A 23,154-nucleotide genomic window follows, 5' to 3' on the forward strand; every position below is an offset into this window, starting at 1 on the left:
TCAGATAGGATTAAAAGGCAGAGCAGGTTACTGAAAGTAGGAAAGCTATAAATGTATTTAAAAAAATGACTGAAACAACTCTGCAAATCAGCCTGAGTCAACTTAAAGAATAGTGTTAAAAAGGTAGAATTAAATGCAGTCTATCTGGATGCACACACCAATCACAGCAAGATCTGTGAATTGATGGTGCTAACAGAAGTAAAAGAGTATGATTTAGTAGTCAGCACAGAGACATGGCAGCAGGGCCTTGAAAGTTTGGAGCTGATCTTTAAAAGATATATGACATTTTGGATGCATGGGCAAGAAGTTAAAGGAAGTGGTGTGGTGCTGATAATAAGGGATGGTATCAGTGTATTACCGAGAAAGGATCTCAGACAAGAAGAAAATGATGTAGAACCTGTTTGGCTTGATTTATGAAACATCCAAAGCAGTAAACATTTGTAGGCATAGTTTGTAGGTGTAGACAGTTGTGGGGCATGGCATAAATCAAGAAATTAGAAGTGTGTGTACCAAGGAAATACAATAATCAAGGATGATTTGTATGACTTATGACATATAGACTAATGAGCACAAAGCTGTAGTGGAAGAATTTCTGAAATATGCTGAGGAACCAAATGTGGCATAGGCTTTTTAAAAATCTATTGTTATGCAACAAGGGTGAGCTGATTAATAGATTCACTAAATGGCATGTTCCAGTCTAGGGCTGAAAGCCTGTTCCACCCTCCTCCTCCTCCTCATCCCCATCCTCTGTCTTGTAAGGACCCAGGAATCTACACATCCTGCGGTTCTTTCAGCAACTCCAGCAAAAATTATGATGCAATTGCAGGAATCTGCCAAAATAGTGCGAGAATTTCAGCTCCATACGTATGCCCTGAATATTGTCAATATTTTCATTTCTACTTTCCTGGTCCTGCTCACAGCCATGAGCAGAACCTGTTACTAAGTGTCTGTCCAAGCCACTCAGCTGCCAGGAGTGGCACACCACCTGGCAACAATGCTGTATGAAATGTCTTTTCTTTCCATTGAAATGCAGGTAAATGTTTGCTAAGAGATAATGGGAACTGCAGACACTGGAGAATCCAAGATAACAAAGTGTGAAGCTGGATGAACACAGCAGGCCAAGCAGCATATCAGGAGCACAAAAGCTGACGTTTTGGGCCTAGACCCTTCATCAGAGAGGGGGATGGGGTGAGGGTTCTGGAATAAATAGGGAGAGAGGGGGAGGCGGACCAAAGATGGAGAAAAGAAGATAGGTGGAGAGGAGAATATAGGTGGCGAGGTAGGGAAGGGATAGGTCAGCTCAGGGCAGACGGACAGGTCAAGGAGGTGGGATGAGGTTAATAGGTAGGAAATGGAGGTGCAGGTTGAGGTGGGAGGAGGGGATAGGTGAGAGGAAGAACACGTTAGGGAGGCGGGGACAAGCTGGGCTGGTTTTGGGATGCTGTGGGGGGAGGGGACGAGCTGGGCTGGTTGTGGGATGCGGTGGGGGAAGGGGAGATTTTGAAGCTGGTGAAGTCTACACTGATACCATTGGGCTGCAGGGTTCCCAAGCGGAATATGAGTTGCTGTTCCTGCAACCTTCGGGTGGCATCATTGTGGCACTACAGGAGGCCCATGATGGACATGTCGTCTAAGGAATGGGAGGGGGAGTTAAAATGGTTCGTGACTGCGAAGTGCAGTTGTTTATTGCGAACCAAGCGGAGGTGTTCTGCAAAGCGGTCCCCAAGCCTCCGCTTGCTTTCCCCAATATAGAGGAAGCCACACCGGATACAGTGGATACAGTATACCACATTGGCAGTCCCCAAGCCTCCCACCTCAAGCATGGGTTATGGGATGGTTCAGGGGTGCTGAAGTTCCCTGTTGTAAGCAGCAGGAAACCCCTGTTGTTGGAAGAGGTAATGGACAAATAGACCAACTTGACATGATCAAAATGTGAAAATTGCCATGTCTAGAAATCTGAAGCAAAGCAAGGAAGTGTTGTAGATAAGAGATAATAGGAACCGCAGATGCTGCAGAATCTCAGCTAACCAGCGTAAAAGAAACAGAAAAGCCAGATTATGATTTTTTCAGGTGTGTCCAGCAAAGAGTTCAGTATTTTTGAGCTCCTTTTTGTTTCAGCCTGTAATACCTGATTCATGAGATCCCATGAGTCATAATCATCAGGTGAACATTGTCTGTTAAAGGATGGTCTGAAGTCCACCTTTACCAATTCCCAGTCTGATCGGAAGCTGATGTGACCAAATATCCTGAAAACAGAAAGGGCACAGAGAGATTTTCCAAACTGTGTACAAAACAATATTAATACAAAATGCAGAGGCTCTTTCTGTACTTGCCTTTCACTCCGTATCTAGCAATTCATTAATCCACACTACCCTGTGCAGTACTTCAAAACAAAACCTTGCCTTTTGTGTGTGAACACAATAGTTAGAACATTGCGTGACAAACTTACAAAGAAAGCCAATCCAATATCACAAAGTAAACTGTCTTTTGTAGCAATTCATCCCCTACTGAAATGTTCTCATTTACAAAAAGCTTGCAGTACCTTCCACCCTGAAACCAGTGCAGTGTGGGAGGGCAAGTGGGTGGAACAGATTTGACAGTTTTCAGACCACAGAAAAGGCTGTTCAGCAACGTTTTTGAAAAAAAAGTCTGTACTATTACATCATTATACATGTTACTTTGGGGGGATTTTAAGTACATTTTGTTTTAGACACCTGACACGCAACATCTGTAAGCACAATGGTGTTGGATAGGAGAATTCAGGCGGAGAGAATGGAGGACGAAGTGAAGATGTGTTATGGCTCCACTTCATTTATCTTGCAAAGGATGTTTCTTCTATGTGAGGAGAATCAACATGTAGAATGTGAATTTTGTGCAGCATTCTCAACAATGCTCTCCTCTTTCTGAACTTCATTAACATTCATTCTTTACACTCAGCTGATAACTTCCCAAAGAAACATTGGAAGTCGCCCTTGTAAGTTGACTTTTTAAAGGGCATTTGCAAATCTTTGCTCTCTGGTGCCAAAATCATGAAGTGCACTTTCTCAATATTCCACTGGGGGGAGGTACAAACCAACAGGAAACTGCTCTCTATGAGGCTTTGACAGGACTATCCAAGAATACTGATTGATGGAGAAGAGAAGGGAACTTGTCCATGCAGCACACAGGGGCTGTCTGAATGCAGAGTAAGGCAAACCTTCTAAACTAACATTTTCATACTCACTCGTCATTTCACACTAGTGAGGACCAGCCTCTAAGTCAAACCATGCCAATCGCACTAACATTCCCAGTCTGTTGTACCAGAAAGAAACTGACCCAACTCAAGGGTGATCTTATTTTCCTGCTCAATTCAACCCCACACGAAGCAAAGCCCTGCATTATTCAAACTCAATTTAAGCAACTAAATTTGGATTTGGCATAGGTTTATGTGCATTGTGATGGATGCTTTAATGATGAAACCTCCAGGTTAAAACTGATTGAAGTCTAGATTTAGGTACTCATCAGCACATTTGTTTAAAATATAATGACAAAATAACAAATGTGGGTAATTTAGTTTTAACAACTACATGTGCTGCACTCATCTTTGGGTTGCATATTTTCATTTATGAGTTAATTGTCATTATTTTTCTCCTGGTTCATTGATAATTTGCTGTCAGTTGTCTAACAAAGGCGATTCCTTCTGAGTGACTAACTGTTTGGTGCTCACTGACAGCAGCATGGGTTTGGCTCCCTTCCTTTTACTCTTTGCTGAGGGAGACCTTGATGAGAGTGAGACAAACCTATATCTGGTCAAATTATGCTGACATATTGTGGTGTAAGCACAGGTTACTCTACCTAACAGCAAATTTGCTTCGATTAGATCTTCATTCTTTTAGATCATCAAAAGTCATGCTAACAGTAGGGGATTTTTTTAAAATTGGTTATTCTTTGTGGTTTAAATACTCTAAGGATTCTGTTATATCACACAGACAAAGGAATGTTCAAATTAAATCAATAGTCTCCGTTAACATTGTCAATCGTAACCTGAATGATATTAAGTGCATTATCTTTGCACTCAGTGGGAGAGTTGTGGGACTATGCCAAAATCCCTGCTGCTAAGAGATGGTACAGATACAACTCACGACAGCTGAAACAGTTTAGCTCTAGTAACTGGCTAGCAACAACTATCTATGCACAAACACGAAAAGCAGCTTCAGGAAATCCCAAGTACTTTACAACCAATGAAGTATTTGCGAAGTACAGCTACTGGTATAGGGAATGGAAGCTAAGCTGAATGTAGTAACGTGCCACTTACAAGAGGATAATGACCAGATTCATTTCTTTTTGTAATGTTTGAAGGGATAAACAGTGGCCAACACCTGGAATCACTCCTATTTTCCTCATAATAACTCCATTTGATAGCATGCATCCACTTGAGAGAGCACACAGACTCTTGTATTAATCTGTCATGCAAAAGAAGGCACCTCCACTTGTGCGGCATTCCCTCAGTACCACACTGCAGCATCAGCTTAGATTTCTGTCCTCGATTCTTAAAGTACTGAAGGGGACATCTGGCATCAGTCAAACCCTACACTAACCATAGTCAGTACCTTCAAGAAAGAGAGAAGCAATATGCAGTGAATTTTCAGGACAGTTTAACTACTAGCTCTTAAGGTATTGTAAAAATTTGACATGTGAGTATTGTACAGCACATATTTCTATGTAACTCAGGGTTATTCTAACACACTACAAACTAAATGACTACAGGATTTATTGTAAAATAATACCACTCCATAAATAAAGCACCAGCAAATGGAGAAATAATTACAAAGTTAAAAAAAGGCATTCTTCACAGCTGTATTTTTGAATACAGACTAAGGGCATAGTTCTAGAAATAGCTTTTGAAGAAGAAACTGTCATATTCTGTTGGGCAGAAAGAAATGCAATTTGGTGACAGAAGTCTCCATTTTTAATCAGTATGATACTGAGTCAAATCACACTTGGCTGTATGATGCTGGGGTATATTTTACACCTAGGCATAAACTTCCTGTCCCTGGTCAGTCACTCAGCCTTAGCCAGTTGGAAGATGTTCCTCCCTTTGACCTCTGTCTGAATCTGAAACAAACTGTTCATAACATATTTGATCCTAAGTTGGCGGTCCAAACTGGTAGCCTCGTTATGGCTACTGTCAAGTTCACTTCCTTTAATGTTGCTACTTCCAGCCCTGATTCAACTACAACTCTAAGAAATTTGCACTCCTCAAATTCCGACCATTAGTCCACTTCTGATGATCATAGTCATTGATGGCTGTTCCATTAGCCAGCTAGGTTGTGAACTCTGGAATTTCTTTACAAAAGCTCCTCACCTCATTAACTTTCTTTCTCTATTTCTCCTCCATTAAGATGTTTCTTAAAGTCACCTCTTTGAACAATTTGGTCTCTTTTGTCTTAATATGGTTCACTTACATAGTTCAGTGTCAACATTTCTTTGATAATTCTCCTGCATTGTGCCTTTTATCAATAGCAAGCGACTGTATTCATAGATGTTGTTGTTGAAGAAGGGCACGTTGAGGGGTAGGATGTTACTGATGCTAACTAGAGAAGTTTTGGTACTCAGGTGGATGCAGTAGGAAAGTTTTCAGGAGGGCCTGGAACTGTTTGGGGTGTGAAGACAGTGGAGAGTTACCTGATCCTCCTGTCTCTGCCAAAAGAAAAGTGGTATAAAGTTATACTCATTTAATTCACTTGGCCTTGCTTGACCAAACTCCCTTTTATCACTATTGTAATATACTGCATATCTTTTTATGCGTCTGCATTTTTGGTTGTGGATTAAAATGGGAAAGGGACCATTTTAAAACCAAGGACTGTGGAAATGACTTCTGCACTTTTTAAAAGCAAGTTGCCAACATGCATTCTATCTACATGGTTGATTGTCAAACAATGGGAGAAGTATTGTTGCAGAAGAACTGGAACCAGGCAATGTGCAAATAATTAGATTTCATTTGGCTGGCAGCAAGTAACTGATTGGTCTGTGGAATGGTGACCAGTTGTCATTGACAAAGGCTTTCCACTTGCCAACAGTTGTTTGATTGGCTCAGGTAGGTGAGCAGCAAGGTGCAAGCCCAAGTCCACAGTCTAAATAATATTGGACCTGAACAGACCCAGAGAAGGGAACCTCAGAATGTAAGCTATGTTTGTCAGTTGGGATGTGGTAGCAGGAGTTTTTTTTCCCTTACTTCTAGAATTAATTGCCTTTTTATGCTGTGAACTTTTCTTTGATAATGTATTGTGCGAAAGTTTTGTAATAATGTATTATATAAATTCTCTACAGATTCTTAAATACATGGCAGAATTAATATTGCCAGACACACCCGTCACTGCACAGACAGCCATACAGACTTTAAGGATCAGCCCAGGAAAACACAGAATCTCTGTCAAGGCAACAACTGTATTATTGTGACATATAATAGGGACAATATTTTAATAATAACTTGCTGAGGCAGATTCACACCATATTGTGATGACCAGTGCTCCTGGTGCCAGTAACAAATACTGGTTTTGTAATGGTCCAGTGCTACTCGTTTTTCCCTCTGAGTTTTCTGACACTACATATTAGTTCATGCAATATTCTCTCTCTTTACTCTGTCAGTAGAAAATACTTCCCACAATTAAGATAAATTTGTATCAAAGACTCGAGAAAGGTTTCTGAAAACTGTAATACACCACAAATAAATTCCAGCCCAGGAACTAGCAGCTCCACAAAGACGTCAGCACTCCTGTGAATACTCAGGATCCTGAGCCAATCTCACAAGGAAATATGCTCAAAAAGCACCCTCACACTTCAAAATGTGATGGCTGGCAATTAACAAGCTGTAATTATAAAAACTAAAAAGGGTAATTATCAGCCCTGGAGCTGTTTAGATCAAACAACTGGCTACCGCACAGTTATCCATAGTCCTACAGATGGCAGTATGCGGATTAGATTTTGTTCAATTGGCTATTTGAACATACTGCTGACAAAGAATGCAATAACGGAAAACATGAGAATTTAAGGATGACTACATAGGGGTTTGGTCTTCTCACAGTGTAAAATCAGTTTGACAATGATTTTAATGGAAACACTGCAGCCAGTCAATCTTCCAATTCGCTTGAGCTGGACACACCATTACCTTACAGATTATGAATGTTGGTTTCCTGAAGAACACTACTTATTATTTCTGTTTGGAAAACAGGAATCATTTCTGAAAAGAAGAGCAGCTCATTGTATTGGTGCATATTGTAAATGATTTTCATTTTATCCATTCCTGGAATGTGCATATTGCTGACAAGGTTGAAGTGTATTGCCCACATCCAATGGTCTTCGAGCATGTGGTGTTCTGTCTTCATGAAATGCCACTGTCCTTGCAGTGCAGTCACACTCACAGGGGCTGGTGGAGGTGGGATTTGGGGGTATTGGTACCCGCCGACTCCAGCTTGCTCCTCGCTCCTCTAGACCTCACTTTATACAGCAATCCCTAGACTGCCTACCTTCCCCGTCCACAGAGTTGGCACTGAACACATGCCAGACTCACAACACCCTCACGGTACATCTCTCACCCACTTATGATGCAGTTTTGTCCTTCAAGACTTTCCTCGGAAGTGCACCAGCACCTATCATTGTAATGCTGCTGTCAGTACAGTTTGGAAGCAGTGTCAGGCTCTCAAACCATACTCTGGACCCAGGGACCAGAGCTCTTTGCTTGCACTCTTAATATATCTGCCTTGCCCTTTTGCACTTTGCCTCCTGAGCCAGAGCTTTTAGGCTCACAGTATTTCTACTTTGCCTTGTCGTTTAGCACAGACACAAAGTCAGGCAGATTATCATGGCTGTCATCTGTCTGTCAAGGGGGTGGGCATGTTGCTGTGTGGCAGCATGCTACATCAATCGCACACACCAGCAGCTAACACAGCAAACACACTGTATGTGCTTCAATCAAGTGATCATGTCTCAAAGTTAAAGGAGAGCAGTCCCTACTCAAGTGGAGCTAACCCTAACCACAGTAAGTCAAGGGTATCATCCAATATTCCTCCAGGGGCTTGGACATGGTCAGGCAGGGTTGGAGGTCTGTATCACTACAATCTAAGGAGTAGACCACGGTCATTCCTGCAGATCCAGTGCAGTCCAGCCAAAGAGTAAGAGCAGCTCAGTCATGGAAGGTGCACAGGGATCATTCAGGGATCTGGTCAATCATCAGTTGGAGCTTTTCATTGCTTAGGGGTTATAGATTGCAGTCAACCCTGAGGTTCAGCTCAGTGCTGGTCAAGGAGGGTCATTAGGGGTCACTGCTGTGGTAGGAGAGTTGCGGAAATTCATTCTTGGAAATGGAGGTAATGTGTTTAGATGCAGACAGGATGATTATTGTGAAGGACGGGGAAGATCAGTTTAATAGAAGGAAGATGAACATGCATTGGAGCATTCACATTATTGTGGTGGTGGTGGTGGTGTTGGTGGGCTGCACTGACAGTCTCAACCACCCGTCTTTTAAAGTGAGACCGTGCTAAACAAGGTAAGCATGATTCAGCTGGAGAACATGTGCTCAGCAGGTAATGCCGGGAGCTGCTCACATTTGTCGAAACATGTGGAAGCTCAGAAACAAAAACAGAAAATATCAGAGAAACTCAGTAGGTCCGGCAGGATCTGTGGAGAGAGAACCAGAGGTAAACTCTTCAGAAGAGAACATATGGACAATGATGTCAGGTTTATGAGAATGTGTGGAAGCTCAGTCCTGATGGATTTGCAATGGAATGCAAGCATGATAGAACGTGGAGACTCAGATTGCCTCCAAAACTCGTGCAAAATTGTACATCGTTTTGGAAAAGGAAAAAGGTTGCATCACATCCAGAGTTGGTGAGGTAAATGACTCTTTTCTCTGTTTCTGGTTGCAGGCTGTATCTGTGAGCAATATGAGGCCCTTCAAGAGACAATCACATTCCTTCAACACTTAAGCAAGGCAGGGTGAAGACATCAGTTACCAGAGCACCCTGTGTGTGAAATCCATACAGTCCAAGCATGTGGGATACAATTCCTGGTCACCAACAATCTTACCAGCAATGTAGACCATTGCAGATTAAAGATAGCCATCTCTGTGCAGCAGAACAAATTACATTAACCTATAGTGTTACCCGCACCACTATTCACAAAGACAATCCAAGACCTTACTGACTGTACAAAGGCACAGAATTGAAATCCTCTCACTTTGGCTGCATGCTGTTGTATGCAATGTTGTCTTTCTTCAGTGATGTGGGGGATTTGGGGGCGGGTATTGGGAGGAGGGAGACATGACACAGCTTATGTTGCATTTACTGCAACAAGCTCCCACAAACAAAGGTCCATGTTGAGGCATTCCAAAGCTCTCCTTGTCGAGTACGTCAGGTCCTGCCGGATGGAGAAGTATGCTACAGTGTCATGGGCCAAATGCCTTACAAGGATGGCTACTGGGAGATAAGGGCAACTCTCAGCAACGAGGCTAAGCCCCTGTCTGAAGCAGAGTGCAAATACGATGCAATTTATTCTTCAATCAGAACATCACGGAGACACAAGGCCTCCTGAAATTGAGGTTCTGATGCTTGGAGTGGTCCGCAGCTCCTTGCGGTACATTCCAGACACAGGCTGCTGTTTAATCGTCACACCTTGGAGCAGGTAAAGAGGGGAAACAGTGGATACTAAAGATCTGTGAGAAAGGCATGAAGGTGATGAAGATATTGGCCAGGAGGAACATCACCTTCTTTGTGATGGAGTGCTGGCACCAAGTTCCAATAGTTGTGAGCAGGGTGCAATGCTATATTCCCTGTAGCGAGTTTTGAGAAGATTTGTAGCTCAGGTTGAGGTTCTGGATGCGAGTTTGCTCGCTGAGCTGGAAGGTTAGTTTTCAGACGTTTCGTCACCATTCTAGGTAACATCATCAGTGAGCCTCCGACGAAGCGCTGGTGTTATGTCCCGCTTTCTATTTATCTGGTTAGGTTTCCTTGGGTTGGTGATGTCATTTCCTGCGTTGGTGATGTCATTTCCTGTTCTTTTTCTCAGGGGATGGTAGATTGGCTCCAAATCAATGTGTTTGTTGATGGAGTTCCAGTTGAAATGCCATGCTTCTAGGAATTCTCGTGCATGTCATGGCATTCCAACCGGAACTCCATCAACAAACACATTGATTTGGAGCCAATCTACCATCCCCTGAGAAAAAGAACAGGAAATGACATCACCAACACAAGGAAACCTAACCAGATAAATAGAAAGCGGGACATAACACCAGCGCTTCGTCGGAGGCTCACTGATGATGTTACCTAGAATGGTGACGAAACGTCTGAAAACTAACCTTCCAGCTCAGCGAGCAAACTCACATCCATATTCCCTGTAATTTGTTTTCCACTCTGTGAACGTCTGAGGTCTTCATGCAGCAGCGGTGCCCAGAGCTGGAAGTCAATGTGTTGACATGCTGATTAGCTTGCACCGTGCTTCCAAGTCATACAGTTTACAGAGATCATTGGCGCAGCAATCAATCATAGACTGGAACTTTGTTGGTGCTTGAAAAATCTCCGTCAGTTCCCAGAAGCAAATGTATCTTTTCTTTGTTTGTATTTTCTTCCCATTTACCGTTGCAGAATAAAAGTGAACATTTTCAACCATTTGAAGGTTTTCCAGTAACTGATGGTGCCACACAGACAATGAGAAGACATTAAGCTATGCTGGGTGTTTGGGAAAGAGCAGTACTCCCTTCAACAGCATTCTAAGATGGCAGGACTCCAAGGATACGAGCTTGGTTTTTAAATAGCAATACATTTATGAATGTGCACTTGGACGTCCAATCAAATGTTAGCCAAGCTACTTATGAGCCATGAGAAGTGTTTATCTTTCATTCTTTTCCACTCTGTTCACAGTGGAGGGTAACTCCCAGCTGGCAGCACTGGACTTGGTGAATAGCTTGCTTTATGGTGGTGTCTACACCAGGAATCCTAAGAGAACCTGGCAGTGCCAAATACCTTTGGCGAGAGGGAAGACACAAGCAGGCTGCCATAAAGGGATGATGCGTGGATAATAAGGCAAATTGCAGAGAATAGCATGAGAAAACACAACAACACCCTCGAAGAGGCCTTCGTGAAAACTCACCATAATTATGCTTGGTTGATCTCCAGTAAAATTCAGCCAATAATCTCCATCATCGCTGCCTCAAAATCTTGGAAATTCCTAACAACATCATAGTGGATGTACCTTCACCAGATGTATTATAGGGGTTCAAGAGGAGGTTTCTCAACCATGATTAAGGGTGGTCAATAAATGCTATACTTGCTGGTGATAGTCACATCTCAGGAACTAATAACAGACAATCCTCCCTAAGAAATTAGCTTGAAAATCTCCTTTTCTTCTGCTCAGTTCTTTGTTCCCTGGGAGACCATGCTGGAGATTTTAAATTTAAAAGTTGATGACATTCAATTTAGAGAGACCTAATTAACATTTAATCTAAGTATTACATGCTGTGATTACTACCTCCCATCGACACTCAAACTCCTAATCACAGACAATAGGTTGCCCACACCCAGCCCTCCCTGCTTTAAAACCAAAGCTTGGGCACATTGAAGTGAGGTTGTAGGAAGCATCCAAAAATCAACTGCCTACTCACCACAACTCTTCCAATTTAGGGAGTTAAAATTCTCCTTATACTAACATGAATGAGCATGACTATTTAGGGGAAAGAAACGTATGTATCTGCTAATAGGGTGTTGTATCAGCCATTCAAGCCTGTACACAGAACGTACACAGTAGAAGCTCACTTTCGTGTTAATCTCACATCTGCCCTGACTGACAAAGCATGTAGGAATGCTAGAGATAGTAGGAACTGCAGATGCTGGAGAATCTGAGATAACAATGTGTAGAGCTGGATAAACACAGCAGGCCGAGTAGCATCACAGCAGCAGGAAAGCTGACGTTTCGGGCCTAGATTTTCTGAAGGAGGGTCTAGGCCCGAAATGTCAGCTTTCCTGCTCCTATGATGCTGCTTGGCCTGCAGTGTTCATCCAGCTCTACACCTTGTTATCTATGTAGGAATGCTACCTCACCTTGCATAGGGTCAGCAAAATAATATGTAGGGCACAGCTCGAGAAGGCCAATGAGTTCTCTGTTTTTTCAACGATTGGTACTTGTCTCACAGACATTGCACATAATAGGTTGTATTAGGGCTATATTAATAAAATTTGCTAATGAGAATGCTGTCTCTTTCTTGACCCCACTTGCCTATAACATAAGGGAAGTGTAGGGTGTATCGGAAATCCACAGGTATACGTTTAAAATATAGAACTGCATTGTTTCTGAATTCCCAAATTCCTTGAATATCTTATGGATTTCCATGCTTCACACATTTCATGGATTTTCAGAAGAGCAAAGAGAACAATATTTATCAGAAGACTGAAAAGAAACCAGAATAAATTAGCTTTAAGAAATTATCATTTTTTGTAAACCATTGAAATGTGCCTTTTATTGCAAATGAAATCCGGTAATAATTTTCCAGCATTGAATTCAACATATCCAACCACATACATTGTGACTGATGCTCAACACATCAACAGCAATGAGTATTCCAGCTCAACAATCATTTTCTATCAATGTACATTGTTGCAATCTATCATTGCTATTCTCTCTGTAATTTAATAGAATTGTGTTTATCTCTCAAATAGTATAAGCACAAATTATTGTGAAAAATTGCTTTCAGATTTCCAGCATATTGAATAATCCAACAGCTAACCTCTTAAATGAAAGCTGAGATTTGCAGGTCACACTGCTAACATCCACGTCAGGATTAGCTCGGAAAGAACTTGCGCATTATCTATTGAGATTACTCACGTCATAACCAGTGTTTCGTCTCCTGGTTCACTAAGTAGCCCATCTACAAAGACGGAAGTGCTTGTGAAATTATGCGTTGTCCAAGTATATCCTTCATCTATACTGAATCTATTTGAAAAACAACAAAAAGCACTTCATCAATTCAACTCAAATATAGAGTAATAATATTACCTACTGCAATGCATCACATGATTTAAAGATATTTTTCCAATATGCATATCTTGCAAGTGAAAAGAAAAACTTCAATATTCTGTTAATGTCCTGTTTTAAAATTAAACTATTATTTGCAAACATTTAGCTATTTATGTTCAGAGTCCCATTCATTAGAACAACGTTCCCATTGTTATTTAGCAACATATAACTCTCCCTGGTCACAATCACCACATTCCATTTACTGTTGACTTTCATTGCCAAGCTGTTCCTCCAATACCAATCATTATTTTTCATTGGTGAGATAAACTGCTCATTCTCTTTCACTTCAATTCTACTTGATGCATATTTACCATCAAAGACTTAGGGTCTCAACAGATTTGAAAGTAAACAGAATGTATGAGTGTGACTATATGAATATTCATGTCAACATAGGAATAGGAAGATGGAGAATAGATAAAAAGGCTATGATGATCTATTGAGTTAGATATTGAATTCCCAATCCAACGTGTCATAGCAGTGGTCTGGGAAATTTTCCGGCCAGTCAGATTCCACGGGAGTTTGCCGACTCAGGCAGTGGTGAGGCTATTTAGTTCAATCAAGCATGTGCCTTTGTCATATAGAACATCATGTGCAACTGGAATTATTGGGTCAAGACCTCGTCAAGCATAGAGCATTAGAATGTTACTACTAGCTCGAAAGAATATTAAAGAATCCCATAATGTAGGAAATATCAAAACCTGTAATACCACACATCCCCTTATCAAGTTTCATCACCTGAACTAATACCATCTACTTCCACATTCACGGTCCTAAAGTATTCTTAATTTCCCTCTAAGTTTCAGGGTGTGCTGTCTTATTCTCTCCCTTTGTTTTCCAATCCCTCCAGACCCTTGAATTTCATGATTTCTACAATCTCTTCCGGTCTCACTGGCCTCTTGATTCCCCTATTTCAAATACTCCACCATCGACAGCTTGATCTGCTTACGCCCCATGGTCTGAAAATCCCTCCATAAACATCTTCACCTGTCTGTCTCCCTCTCTCTTCCTTTAACACATTATCTATAGCCATTCCCATTTGACCATTTTCATTTGCTCTAATATTGACTTGTGTCACTTGGTTCTAAATGTTGCTTTGTAATGCTTCTGTGAAGTACCTTGGGGTGTTTTATGTATTTATGTGACTGTACAAGTATCAGCTTTTGGGTTGAATTTTCCCATCTGCAGTCATAGTGTGATGGAGAGTGAGTTTCATGGTGATTGTCCACCATCACTCTGGACAAGGTTTCTCATGCTATCTTTCACTTTCCACTTCATTTTTCCGAGAAGCATGAGAGTTGACAGGCTTTCCGGCCTACATGCCTCTGGCACTCTATTTAAAGTCGAGCTGCATATTATCTCAGATGTTAGAGTCCAGGAACAATTCACCACACTGTGGTGCTTGAACTAAAAATATCCCAGACAAAAGTCAAGCTAGCTCCATACTTCCAGGATAGGGATTGGAAGGTATCGGTGGACAGGGTGGAGGAGAGATGGGCAGTCCTTTCTCCTGCAGTGTGTTAAAGGAAGCTCCAACAGCAGACCCAGCCAACTCAGTCAGAAATTGCAGCACGGCTTTGTGTTGTATCCCATGTCAAAAGGCATACCAAGCAGTACTTCAAGAAAGTCAATGACATTCTGTATCCATCAGGGATAAGTGCCACCATCCTCTCTCTCTACCACCTCACATTCAAGCCCAGCACTCACTCTACCTCTGCTACTACACAAACAGCTCACTCAAGCTGATGGAAAACAATCCTCAGAAGGCATCCAATAACCCATTAATACTGCAGTCTTGTAACACTTCTACCAAACAGAGTCCATCAGCAGTGTCCTTGTATGCAGTGTAAATGTTGTTTTCCCCTTGAACTGGGATTCTTGCAAATTATCCTGACAAGTGCAAGATAAATATGTGTCTTTTTTTCAGCAATACTCAAGTTCTGCAATACCAAATGACTATTTTTGCCAATTTTTTCTAAATGTTAAATTTCCTTTAATATGTAGGTCCCAAGCTTAGTTACTTTACAGCTAAATCTGCATAATGGCCATTAAACCATACTTTTATTAGTGCGATTAATTCATTTATTTTGTTGCAAATGTCACATGGATTTAGGTAGAATGTTTTTAATTGTGCCTTTCTAACACTATTCAGTACATCAGTTGAATCAAATTTTGTTTCTGCTGCTTTTCACTTTCATTTACACCTTATCTACTTCCCAAAAACAGCTTTATCCTCACAAACAGGATATGAATCACAATCAGACTAAAGAGTAACACATCCTTCCTTTACAGTCATTAGTTTTGATTTGATTTACTACTATCACATGTACCGGGACACAATGAAAAGTATTATTAATTGTGCTAAATAGACATATCACACCTTAGAGAAATACATCAGGGTAATAGAATAGAATATAGTGTTACAGCTACAGAGAAAGCGCAGGGAAAGATAAACTCTAATGGTCAGTGCATTAGTCAGTTCATAAATATGAAGCTGTTCTTGAACCTGCTGGTGTGTGTTTTCGTATCTTCGGTCCAATGGACGAGGGTGGAAGAGAGAACAACCAGGGAGCAGTCGTTGACTACATTGCATAATTTTCTGAGACTGCAGGAATTGTAGATGGTGCCAAAGGAAGGAAGGCTAGTTTTCATGATAGACTGGGCTGCATTTATGACTCTTCTGTAATTTCTTGTGATCTTGAGCAGAGCAGTTCCTAAACCACACTGCAATGCATCTGGGTAGATTGCTTGCTACAGTGCATCTCTAGAAATTGGTGAGGATCATTGTGGACATGCCAAATTTCATTAGACTTCTGAGGAAATAGAGGCACTGGGGTGCCTTCTTGACTGTGGATGGGCCTAGATAGGTCATTGCTGATATTTACTTCTAGGAGCTTGAAGCTCTCGACCATTTCCACCTCAGCAGAAGTGACACAGACAGGAGCATGTCCTCCACTCCACTTCCTGAAGTTGATGAACTACTCCTTCATTTTGTTGACATTGAAGGAGATACTGTTGTCTTTACAACATGCCACTAAGCCCTCTATCTCTCTCCTATGCTCTGCCTTGTTGTTGTTTGACATCAAACCCACTACAGTGGTATCAGCAGTAAATTTGTCAATGGAGTTAGAGCTGAATTTGGCCACACAGTCATGAGTTTATAAGCAGTATACTAAGTGTTTGAGTATTCAGCCTTTGGGGGAGGTGGGGGTGCTGATGTTGAAAATCATTGTGGAGGAGGTGCTGTTGTCTATCCTTACTGATTGCGGTCTGAGAGTCAGGAAGTTGAGGATCCAGTTACTGAGGGGAAAACAGAGTTCTAGGTCTCAGAGTTTGGAGTTGAGTTTGCATGGAATTATGGTGTTTAAGACAGAGCTAAAGTCAATAAATAGGAGTGTGACATAGGATGCTCTTATTATCCAGATGTTCAGGGATGAGCATGGGGCCAGGGAGATGGCATCTGCCATGGATCTTGTTAATACTACAGTTCACCTACCGTCACAAGGCAGTCTGGGAGGCTGGGCTTAACATGTGCCATTACTAAGCTCATGAAGCACGTCATAATGATGGATGTCAGAGCCACTGGGCGATAGTCATTAAGGCACGTTGCCTGGTTTTCCTTTGGCACTGGGACGCTAATGGTCTTCTTCAAGCAGGTGGAAACCTCACAGCGTAGTAGCAAGTTAAAGAAGTCTACGAACACTCCCGCCAGCTGGTCTGCGCAAGATTTGAGTGCATGGCTGGGGACTCCATCCGGGTTCACTCTTAAGAAGGGGCCAATGTGAACATCTGTGGCAGTGGCTGTGGGTAAAGGAGCACCCGAGGCTGTAGGGGCAGGTGGTATCACTTCACTCGACCTTCTATTCAAAATGAGCATAGAATTTATCGAGCTCATCAGGGAGGGATACATTGTTGTCAGTGATTCTACTCGATTTTAGTTTGTAGCTCATTATATCATGACAGCCTTTACACAGTCAATATGTGTTCATGTGGTTAGTCTGGGACTCTAGTTTAGTCTGGTATTGCCTCTTGGCATCCCTGATGGCTTTCTGAAGATCGTACCTGGACTTCCTGCACAGGTCAGGGTCACCTGACTTGAACACCTCACACCTGAACTTCAGGAACGAGTGGATCTTCCGCTCCATCCATGGTTTCCATTGGGGAAGTCTTGGATAAACTTCTTCGGCATGTAGTCCTTTCGATACTTACTGAAGTCTGTAATGGTAGTGGCGCACTCATTTAGGTTGGTCACTGAGTTCTTAAATATGGGCCAGTCTACCGACGCCAAGCTCATCTGTTACCTCAGACCAACACTGTACAACTTTCTGTCCCAAATACTCACACTTCAGTTTCAGCTTACAATCCAGGAGAAGGAGCACAGCCTTATGGTCTAATATACCAAAATACCAGAGAGGTATAGAGTGGTAGGCAACTTTTGACAGTTGTGCAGCAATGATCAAGGGTGTTTAGGCCTCCAGTGGGGCAGGAAATGTGTTGATTGTGCCTTGGTAGCACAACCTTGAGGTTGGCCTCATTGAATTCACTGGCTACAACGAACAAGACCTTTGAATATTCCATCTCATTGCTATTTGTAGCGAAGTATATTTCATCAAGTGTGCTCTTCACTTCCACGTGTAGTGAGATGTAAATTGATGTCAGGATAGCAGAAGTAACCTCCCATAACAGGTAGTAGGTCACTGCTTCACTGGTAGACATTCTAGGTCCAGGGAGCAGTAATTTGCCAGAGTTGTCACATCCGAGCACTGAGAAGGGTTGAGCAAGAGGCAGACTCCTCTGCCCTTTACCTTGCCTGAGAATGCAGAAATCTAAAGCCATTCCCTCTACATTATATTTCTAGCCATGTGTTCATTCACACACTATGATATGCATTGGCACAATTCAACTCTTTCTTTCATACATGGTGCTCTGGAACTGTAACAACAGCAACAGGCCTCTGTTTCTATCCTCGTTGTGTAGCCTGTGTGTTTCCTTGCAGGTCTGCTGTCTCTCTCTCTCTCCCGCCAGAGAACTGGAGGCTCTGAGCCCCAATCTCTGCTGATCCTCTCTGTAGCCAGCACATTTCTTTGCAGATACACACACTCACCCAGGTAAGTGTGGGCCCCAGACCCTGCTGTCTGCATAAATCCTCTCTCTCTGCCACCGATGCATTTGTTTGCAGATCTGCTGACTGTTCTCCAAGCTAAGTGACATGTTGAGCTTCTAATCCACTCAAACCTCTACAACTCTTTAAACGTGGCCCTTAACTACTCGATTACCATTTATCATTCAGCTATGTTATCCATTAATTCAAATTTTCAGTCTTTTACAGTCATCTATGTTAAATTTCACTTGCAATTACCCATCTATTGTAGGTTCCCAAGCAAACTTTCCAAATGCAAAAGCCCCTCAATTTTAGTATCTCTTGTATTCAGCCTCTGAGCTTAAGTTAATGTAAACTTGCAACAATAAAGGTCATAACCTTGGGCACGCTGCTCAAAATAGCTCTCCTAACTTGAATTCTCTAAAAGATGATTGCAGGTTCTTATCCTTCAGTCAGTCAGCATCTTATGTGGTCCTATTTTAGCTGGGATGCCCATTACATTAAATATAATGTGTGCTATTTTCAACATACTTGCTAGAAAGCAACGAACACTCAGTGTTGATATGAGGCTAACTGACCTGCAGTTGCTGACCTCTTTCCTAGCCTTTTTGACACAGATCATGTTAACTAGAATGGCTTAAACATCTGCTGAATGTGTTTTTAGTCTGTTTAAGTCAGGCCACCTCTCAAATCAGATACAAGTCCAAAACTAATTTGTAAATGAAAAAAAATGAAGAAATCAATTATTAAGCCATTGATATTAAATTGTGACTGGACTCAAATTTACAACTTCTTACTTTAATATCTTCAGAGGGATCGAGGTATCCTTGATAGCTACAATAACACCACCATGGTCAAGATAAAGAATATGATGTTCTTCCTCAAACACCTGAAGGAAACAACACAACCATCAGAACATTGGGATGCTTATTGAGTCTCACATAAATCAAAATAAAAACAGGTAATACTGGCAAAACTCAGCAGGTCTGGCAGTATCTGAGGAGAGTGAAACAGAGTTAATGTTTCAAGTCCCACGACTCTTCTTCAACAGTTTTAGGACATAGGATGGTACAGCACAGGAACAGGCCCTTTGGTTCACTATACCTGCACCTACCATGACAGCTTTCTAAACTAATGTCATCTACCTGCACATGGTGCATATCCCTCTATTTTTTGCCTGTTTGTGTGTCTGTCTAAATGCCTTTTAGATGTTGCTATTGTATTTGCTTCTAATATCTCCCAAGGCAGTGCGTTCCAGGCACCTACCACCTGTGTATTTGACAGTTCTACCCTGGGAAAAAGACTTTGACTGTTCACTCTATCTATGCTTCTCATAACTTTATACACTTCTGTCGGGTCACCCTCAGCTTCCGGCACTTTAGCAAAAACAATCTAAGTTTGTTGAACCTCTCTGTAAAGCTCAAACACTCCAATTAAAGCAATATCCCGGTAACCATTTTTGGGGCTTTCTCCAAAGTCTTCACATCCTTCCTATAGTGAGGTGACACAAACTGCACACAATGCTCCAAATGTGGCCTAACTAAAGTTTTATACAGCTACAACATGACTTACTAACTTTTATACTCAATGGCCTGATGAAAGCGAGCAGGCCAAATGCCATCTTTACCACCTTATCCATCTGTGTTGCCACTTTCAGGGCACTATGGGCTTGTACTCAAGATTCCTCAGTAGATCAATGCTCCTAAGGGTCCTGTCATTTATGTACACTTTCTTTTCTCATTTTCCCTCTCAAAATGCATCATCCCAAACTTGTCTGGATTAAACTCCATCTGCCTTTTCTCTGCTCAACCTTCCAACTGAGCTTTAGCTTGCTGTATCCTTTGACAACTTTCCTCACTATCTATGACTCCACCAATTTTTGTGTCATTTGCAAATTTACTAATCAGACTATTTACATTTTCATGTAAATCATTTGTATACGTATTGCAAACAAGACCGGCTCCAGCACTCATCCTTGCTGAACACCACTAGTCACAGACCTCAAATCAGAAAAACCACCCTTCCAAAAGTACACTCTGCCTTCTAATGATCCAAGCCAATTTTGTACCCAACTTACCAACTCACTGTGGATCACAGTGTGGCTTAATCTTCTGGACCACTCAATCATGAGGGATCTGGTCAAATGCTTTAGTAAAGTCCATGCTCCTCCAATAAAGTTTTGATCACCAGGCTGGCTCATTCTCCAACACAAGGTCTAGTAAGGCCCCTTCCTTAATTTGACTATCTACATATTGTTCAAGAAATTCTCATTGATGCACCTAACAAATTCTGCCCCATGTCAGCCCCTGGCACAATATGAGGAAAGTTAAATCACACACTATATAAACCCTATTGCTTTTACATCTTTCTATGATCTGTTTACATATCTGTTCCTCTAATTTGCACTGGCTATTGGGAGGGCTATGATATAAGGCCATTATAGTGATTGCACCTCTCTTATTCCTGAGTTCTATCCATATGGCTTTGGCGGATGTGATATTCTCCTTAATCACTAGAGGAACTTTCCCATCTTTTCTACATTCCTGTCTATCTCACCTGGAACATCTAAACCCTGGACTTTGAGCTACCATTTCTGCTCTTCTCTCAAGCTAGTTTTGTAATGGCTACAACATCATAGTTCCATGCACTAATCAACGCTGTAAGCTCATCTGCCTTACCTGTTATAATCCTTGCATTAAAATGCTTCAGATTGCCAGCCTTGCTGTGTTCATAACCTGGTACTGCCTGTTCTTCCTCTTCAATGACTTAACATTGATCTTCTCCACAATCATTCCATCTGCTGACCTATTCCTCTGATTCCCAGCCACTTTAGTTTAAATGCTCCCAAGTGGTGCCAGCAAACTACCCTGCAAAATGCTGGTGTCACTCCTATGGTGCAGCCTGTCCTTCTTATCCAGGTCCCTCCTGCCCTGGAAGAGATCCCAATTATCCAGATATCAGAAACCTTCACTCCTACATAAGGCTTTTAGCCACACATTCAATTGTTTATTTTCCTATTTCTGGCCTCAGTAGCACGTGGCACAGGGTGTAATTACAAGTTTTCAACTTTTTGCTTAAATCCCGAAACTCCCTTTGCAGGACCCTCATCTCTCTTCCAGTCTGTGGCGTTAGTGCTGATATGGACCACACCTCTGGCAGCTTACAGAATATCCCTTTCAGAATATCCTGTTGTGGACTATCTTCCTTTCTTATTTCAGGTATCTAGCATCTATAGTATTTTATTTTTTTTCACATAATCTAAATTCCTACCTGAGAAAAAGCTGTTGTCAATAAAATTGGGATTAATCAATGTGAAAAAAATGAATTGCTGGATTGATATGGACCAAAACAAAATAAATTCTATCTTTTGAACAGATTTGTCAGCCCACCTAGCACCTAGGGTGAAATGGAATTGTTTGATTATGATTGACTTCTACTTGGCCCACTTGTATCATGTTTCCTTCTCCAACTATATTACCAAACACATGACTTCCTTTGTTAACGTAATTTTTCAACCACCAACCACAAAGTTCCTGAAAGTGATCCAGTTTGATTCATCCTTCAAATTCCCCTCGCTTTTCCCTTTCTATGATGAAATACTTTGTTTGGAACAGATGGCCTGCCAGAGGCGATGAGCTCACTGCTTAGGGAATTGCAATCATGCAACTAATCTATGACATAGGTCATTAGTTACCCTGATGCGACATAGCCAAACCTTTACAAATTAAGACCTAATTATGAATTGAAAGGAAAAGCAAACTTTAAGGCTGACGGAACATAATGAGGTGTCCATAAGAGACAGAGAAATGTATATTAGTTTATTTTCTGACTGCAATGGAACTATATTTATAATTGAATATTATTTATAATACAACCCTAAACCATTTCCAAGATGTATAAGAGAGAACTTCAAGAAAGTAGCTTAGAAAGGATCTAACTATTGTTATTTATAATTGACGTTGTGAATGTAAAATACAAATTAGATTAATATTTTCCATCTTCTGTTAATAGCAGCTATTTTATGAATGGTGAATAATAAATCTGAAATAAAAGCAGGATATGCTCAGTGGGTCTGGCAGCATCTACAGAGGGAAAAACAGTTAACATTTTAAGTTTTGACCTTTGATTCAGAATTGTAAAAAATCATAAACAAGAAAAGAATAGTGATTTAACTTATCTCGAAAGCTACTTGAAGATTCTTAAATAAAATCTACATTTTGTCTACTCTCATAAGGCTGTTCCAAATTCTTTTGTCTTTATTCTTTGCAACTCACTTAAACACAACAAAAATCTGTCATTTTATCTGATCTCCACATTTGGAAACAGAATTTTTTTCAAAAATTCCATCCCTTAAACCTCTCCAAGATGGGAGGCAAAATACCTGCTTCTGTGAAACAATCAAAAAGGAATTTTAAAACAGGTGGAATTTTTCTTCTAAAATAAGAATAACTCCAAAGCCTCATTTCTACTGACCACTAGAGACAAGTAACAAGACAAGAACAGAGAGGATATGCAAGTTGATTTTCAAGGTGTGGTATATACTTTCTCTCTATCCAGAGAGTTTCTCTCTTTTTACCCTGCATTGAGTGGAGTAGTTGTTGGATGTGTTGGCAAATTGAAAACAGAGAGGACTTCAGTTCAAATGCTATGTGATACAGAGGTATGCATGACTAAACGAATGCCCACGCTTCAAATTAGCTCCCTACATGCTCCCAAATGCTAATTAGCCTCATCTTTGACACTATACTAACATAGGTGGCAGTGGCTAATGCCTAGGCGGTAGCCTCCTGAGCCACATATACAAGTGATAGTTATTTTAAAAAAACTTCAAGACATGGATAAAGATTTTATGATAAACATACACTGAATGATAAATAAAAATCCAAGAACATTATATTTGATGAAAAATGGAGATTTATACATTTCTTTGAAGTTGCATTTTGATTTAAATGAAGCACTCTTTACAGAGCGAGAATCTACACAAAAGACAAAGTGAGAGTTGCTCAACACTTGAT

General features: G+C 41.2%; 1 protein-coding gene across 4 annotated transcripts in view; it reads right to left on the bottom strand.

Moving 5' to 3' along the window:
- The window catches only part of sorcs2 (sortilin-related VPS10 domain containing receptor 2), a 569,963-nt gene that overhangs the window by 60,620 nt on the left and 486,189 nt on the right, over positions 1-23,154 (bottom strand). For all 4 annotated transcript variants that reach the window (XM_048531558.2, XM_048531550.2, XM_048531562.2 and 1 more), the window contains 3 exons: positions 18,937-19,028; positions 12,850-12,957; positions 2,129-2,246 (listed from right to left, as the gene is read on the bottom strand). In XM_048531558.2, coding sequence (XP_048387515.1) covers positions 2,129-2,246; positions 12,850-12,957; positions 18,937-19,028 — 318 coding nt within the window. The remainder of the gene's footprint in view (positions 1-2,128; positions 2,247-12,849; positions 12,958-18,936; positions 19,029-23,154) is intronic.

This window comes from Stegostoma tigrinum, chromosome 1 (assembly GCF_030684315.1).
Source record: "Stegostoma tigrinum isolate sSteTig4 chromosome 1, sSteTig4.hap1, whole genome shotgun sequence".
Lineage (NCBI taxonomy): Eukaryota > Metazoa > Chordata > Chondrichthyes > Orectolobiformes > Stegostomatidae > Stegostoma > Stegostoma tigrinum.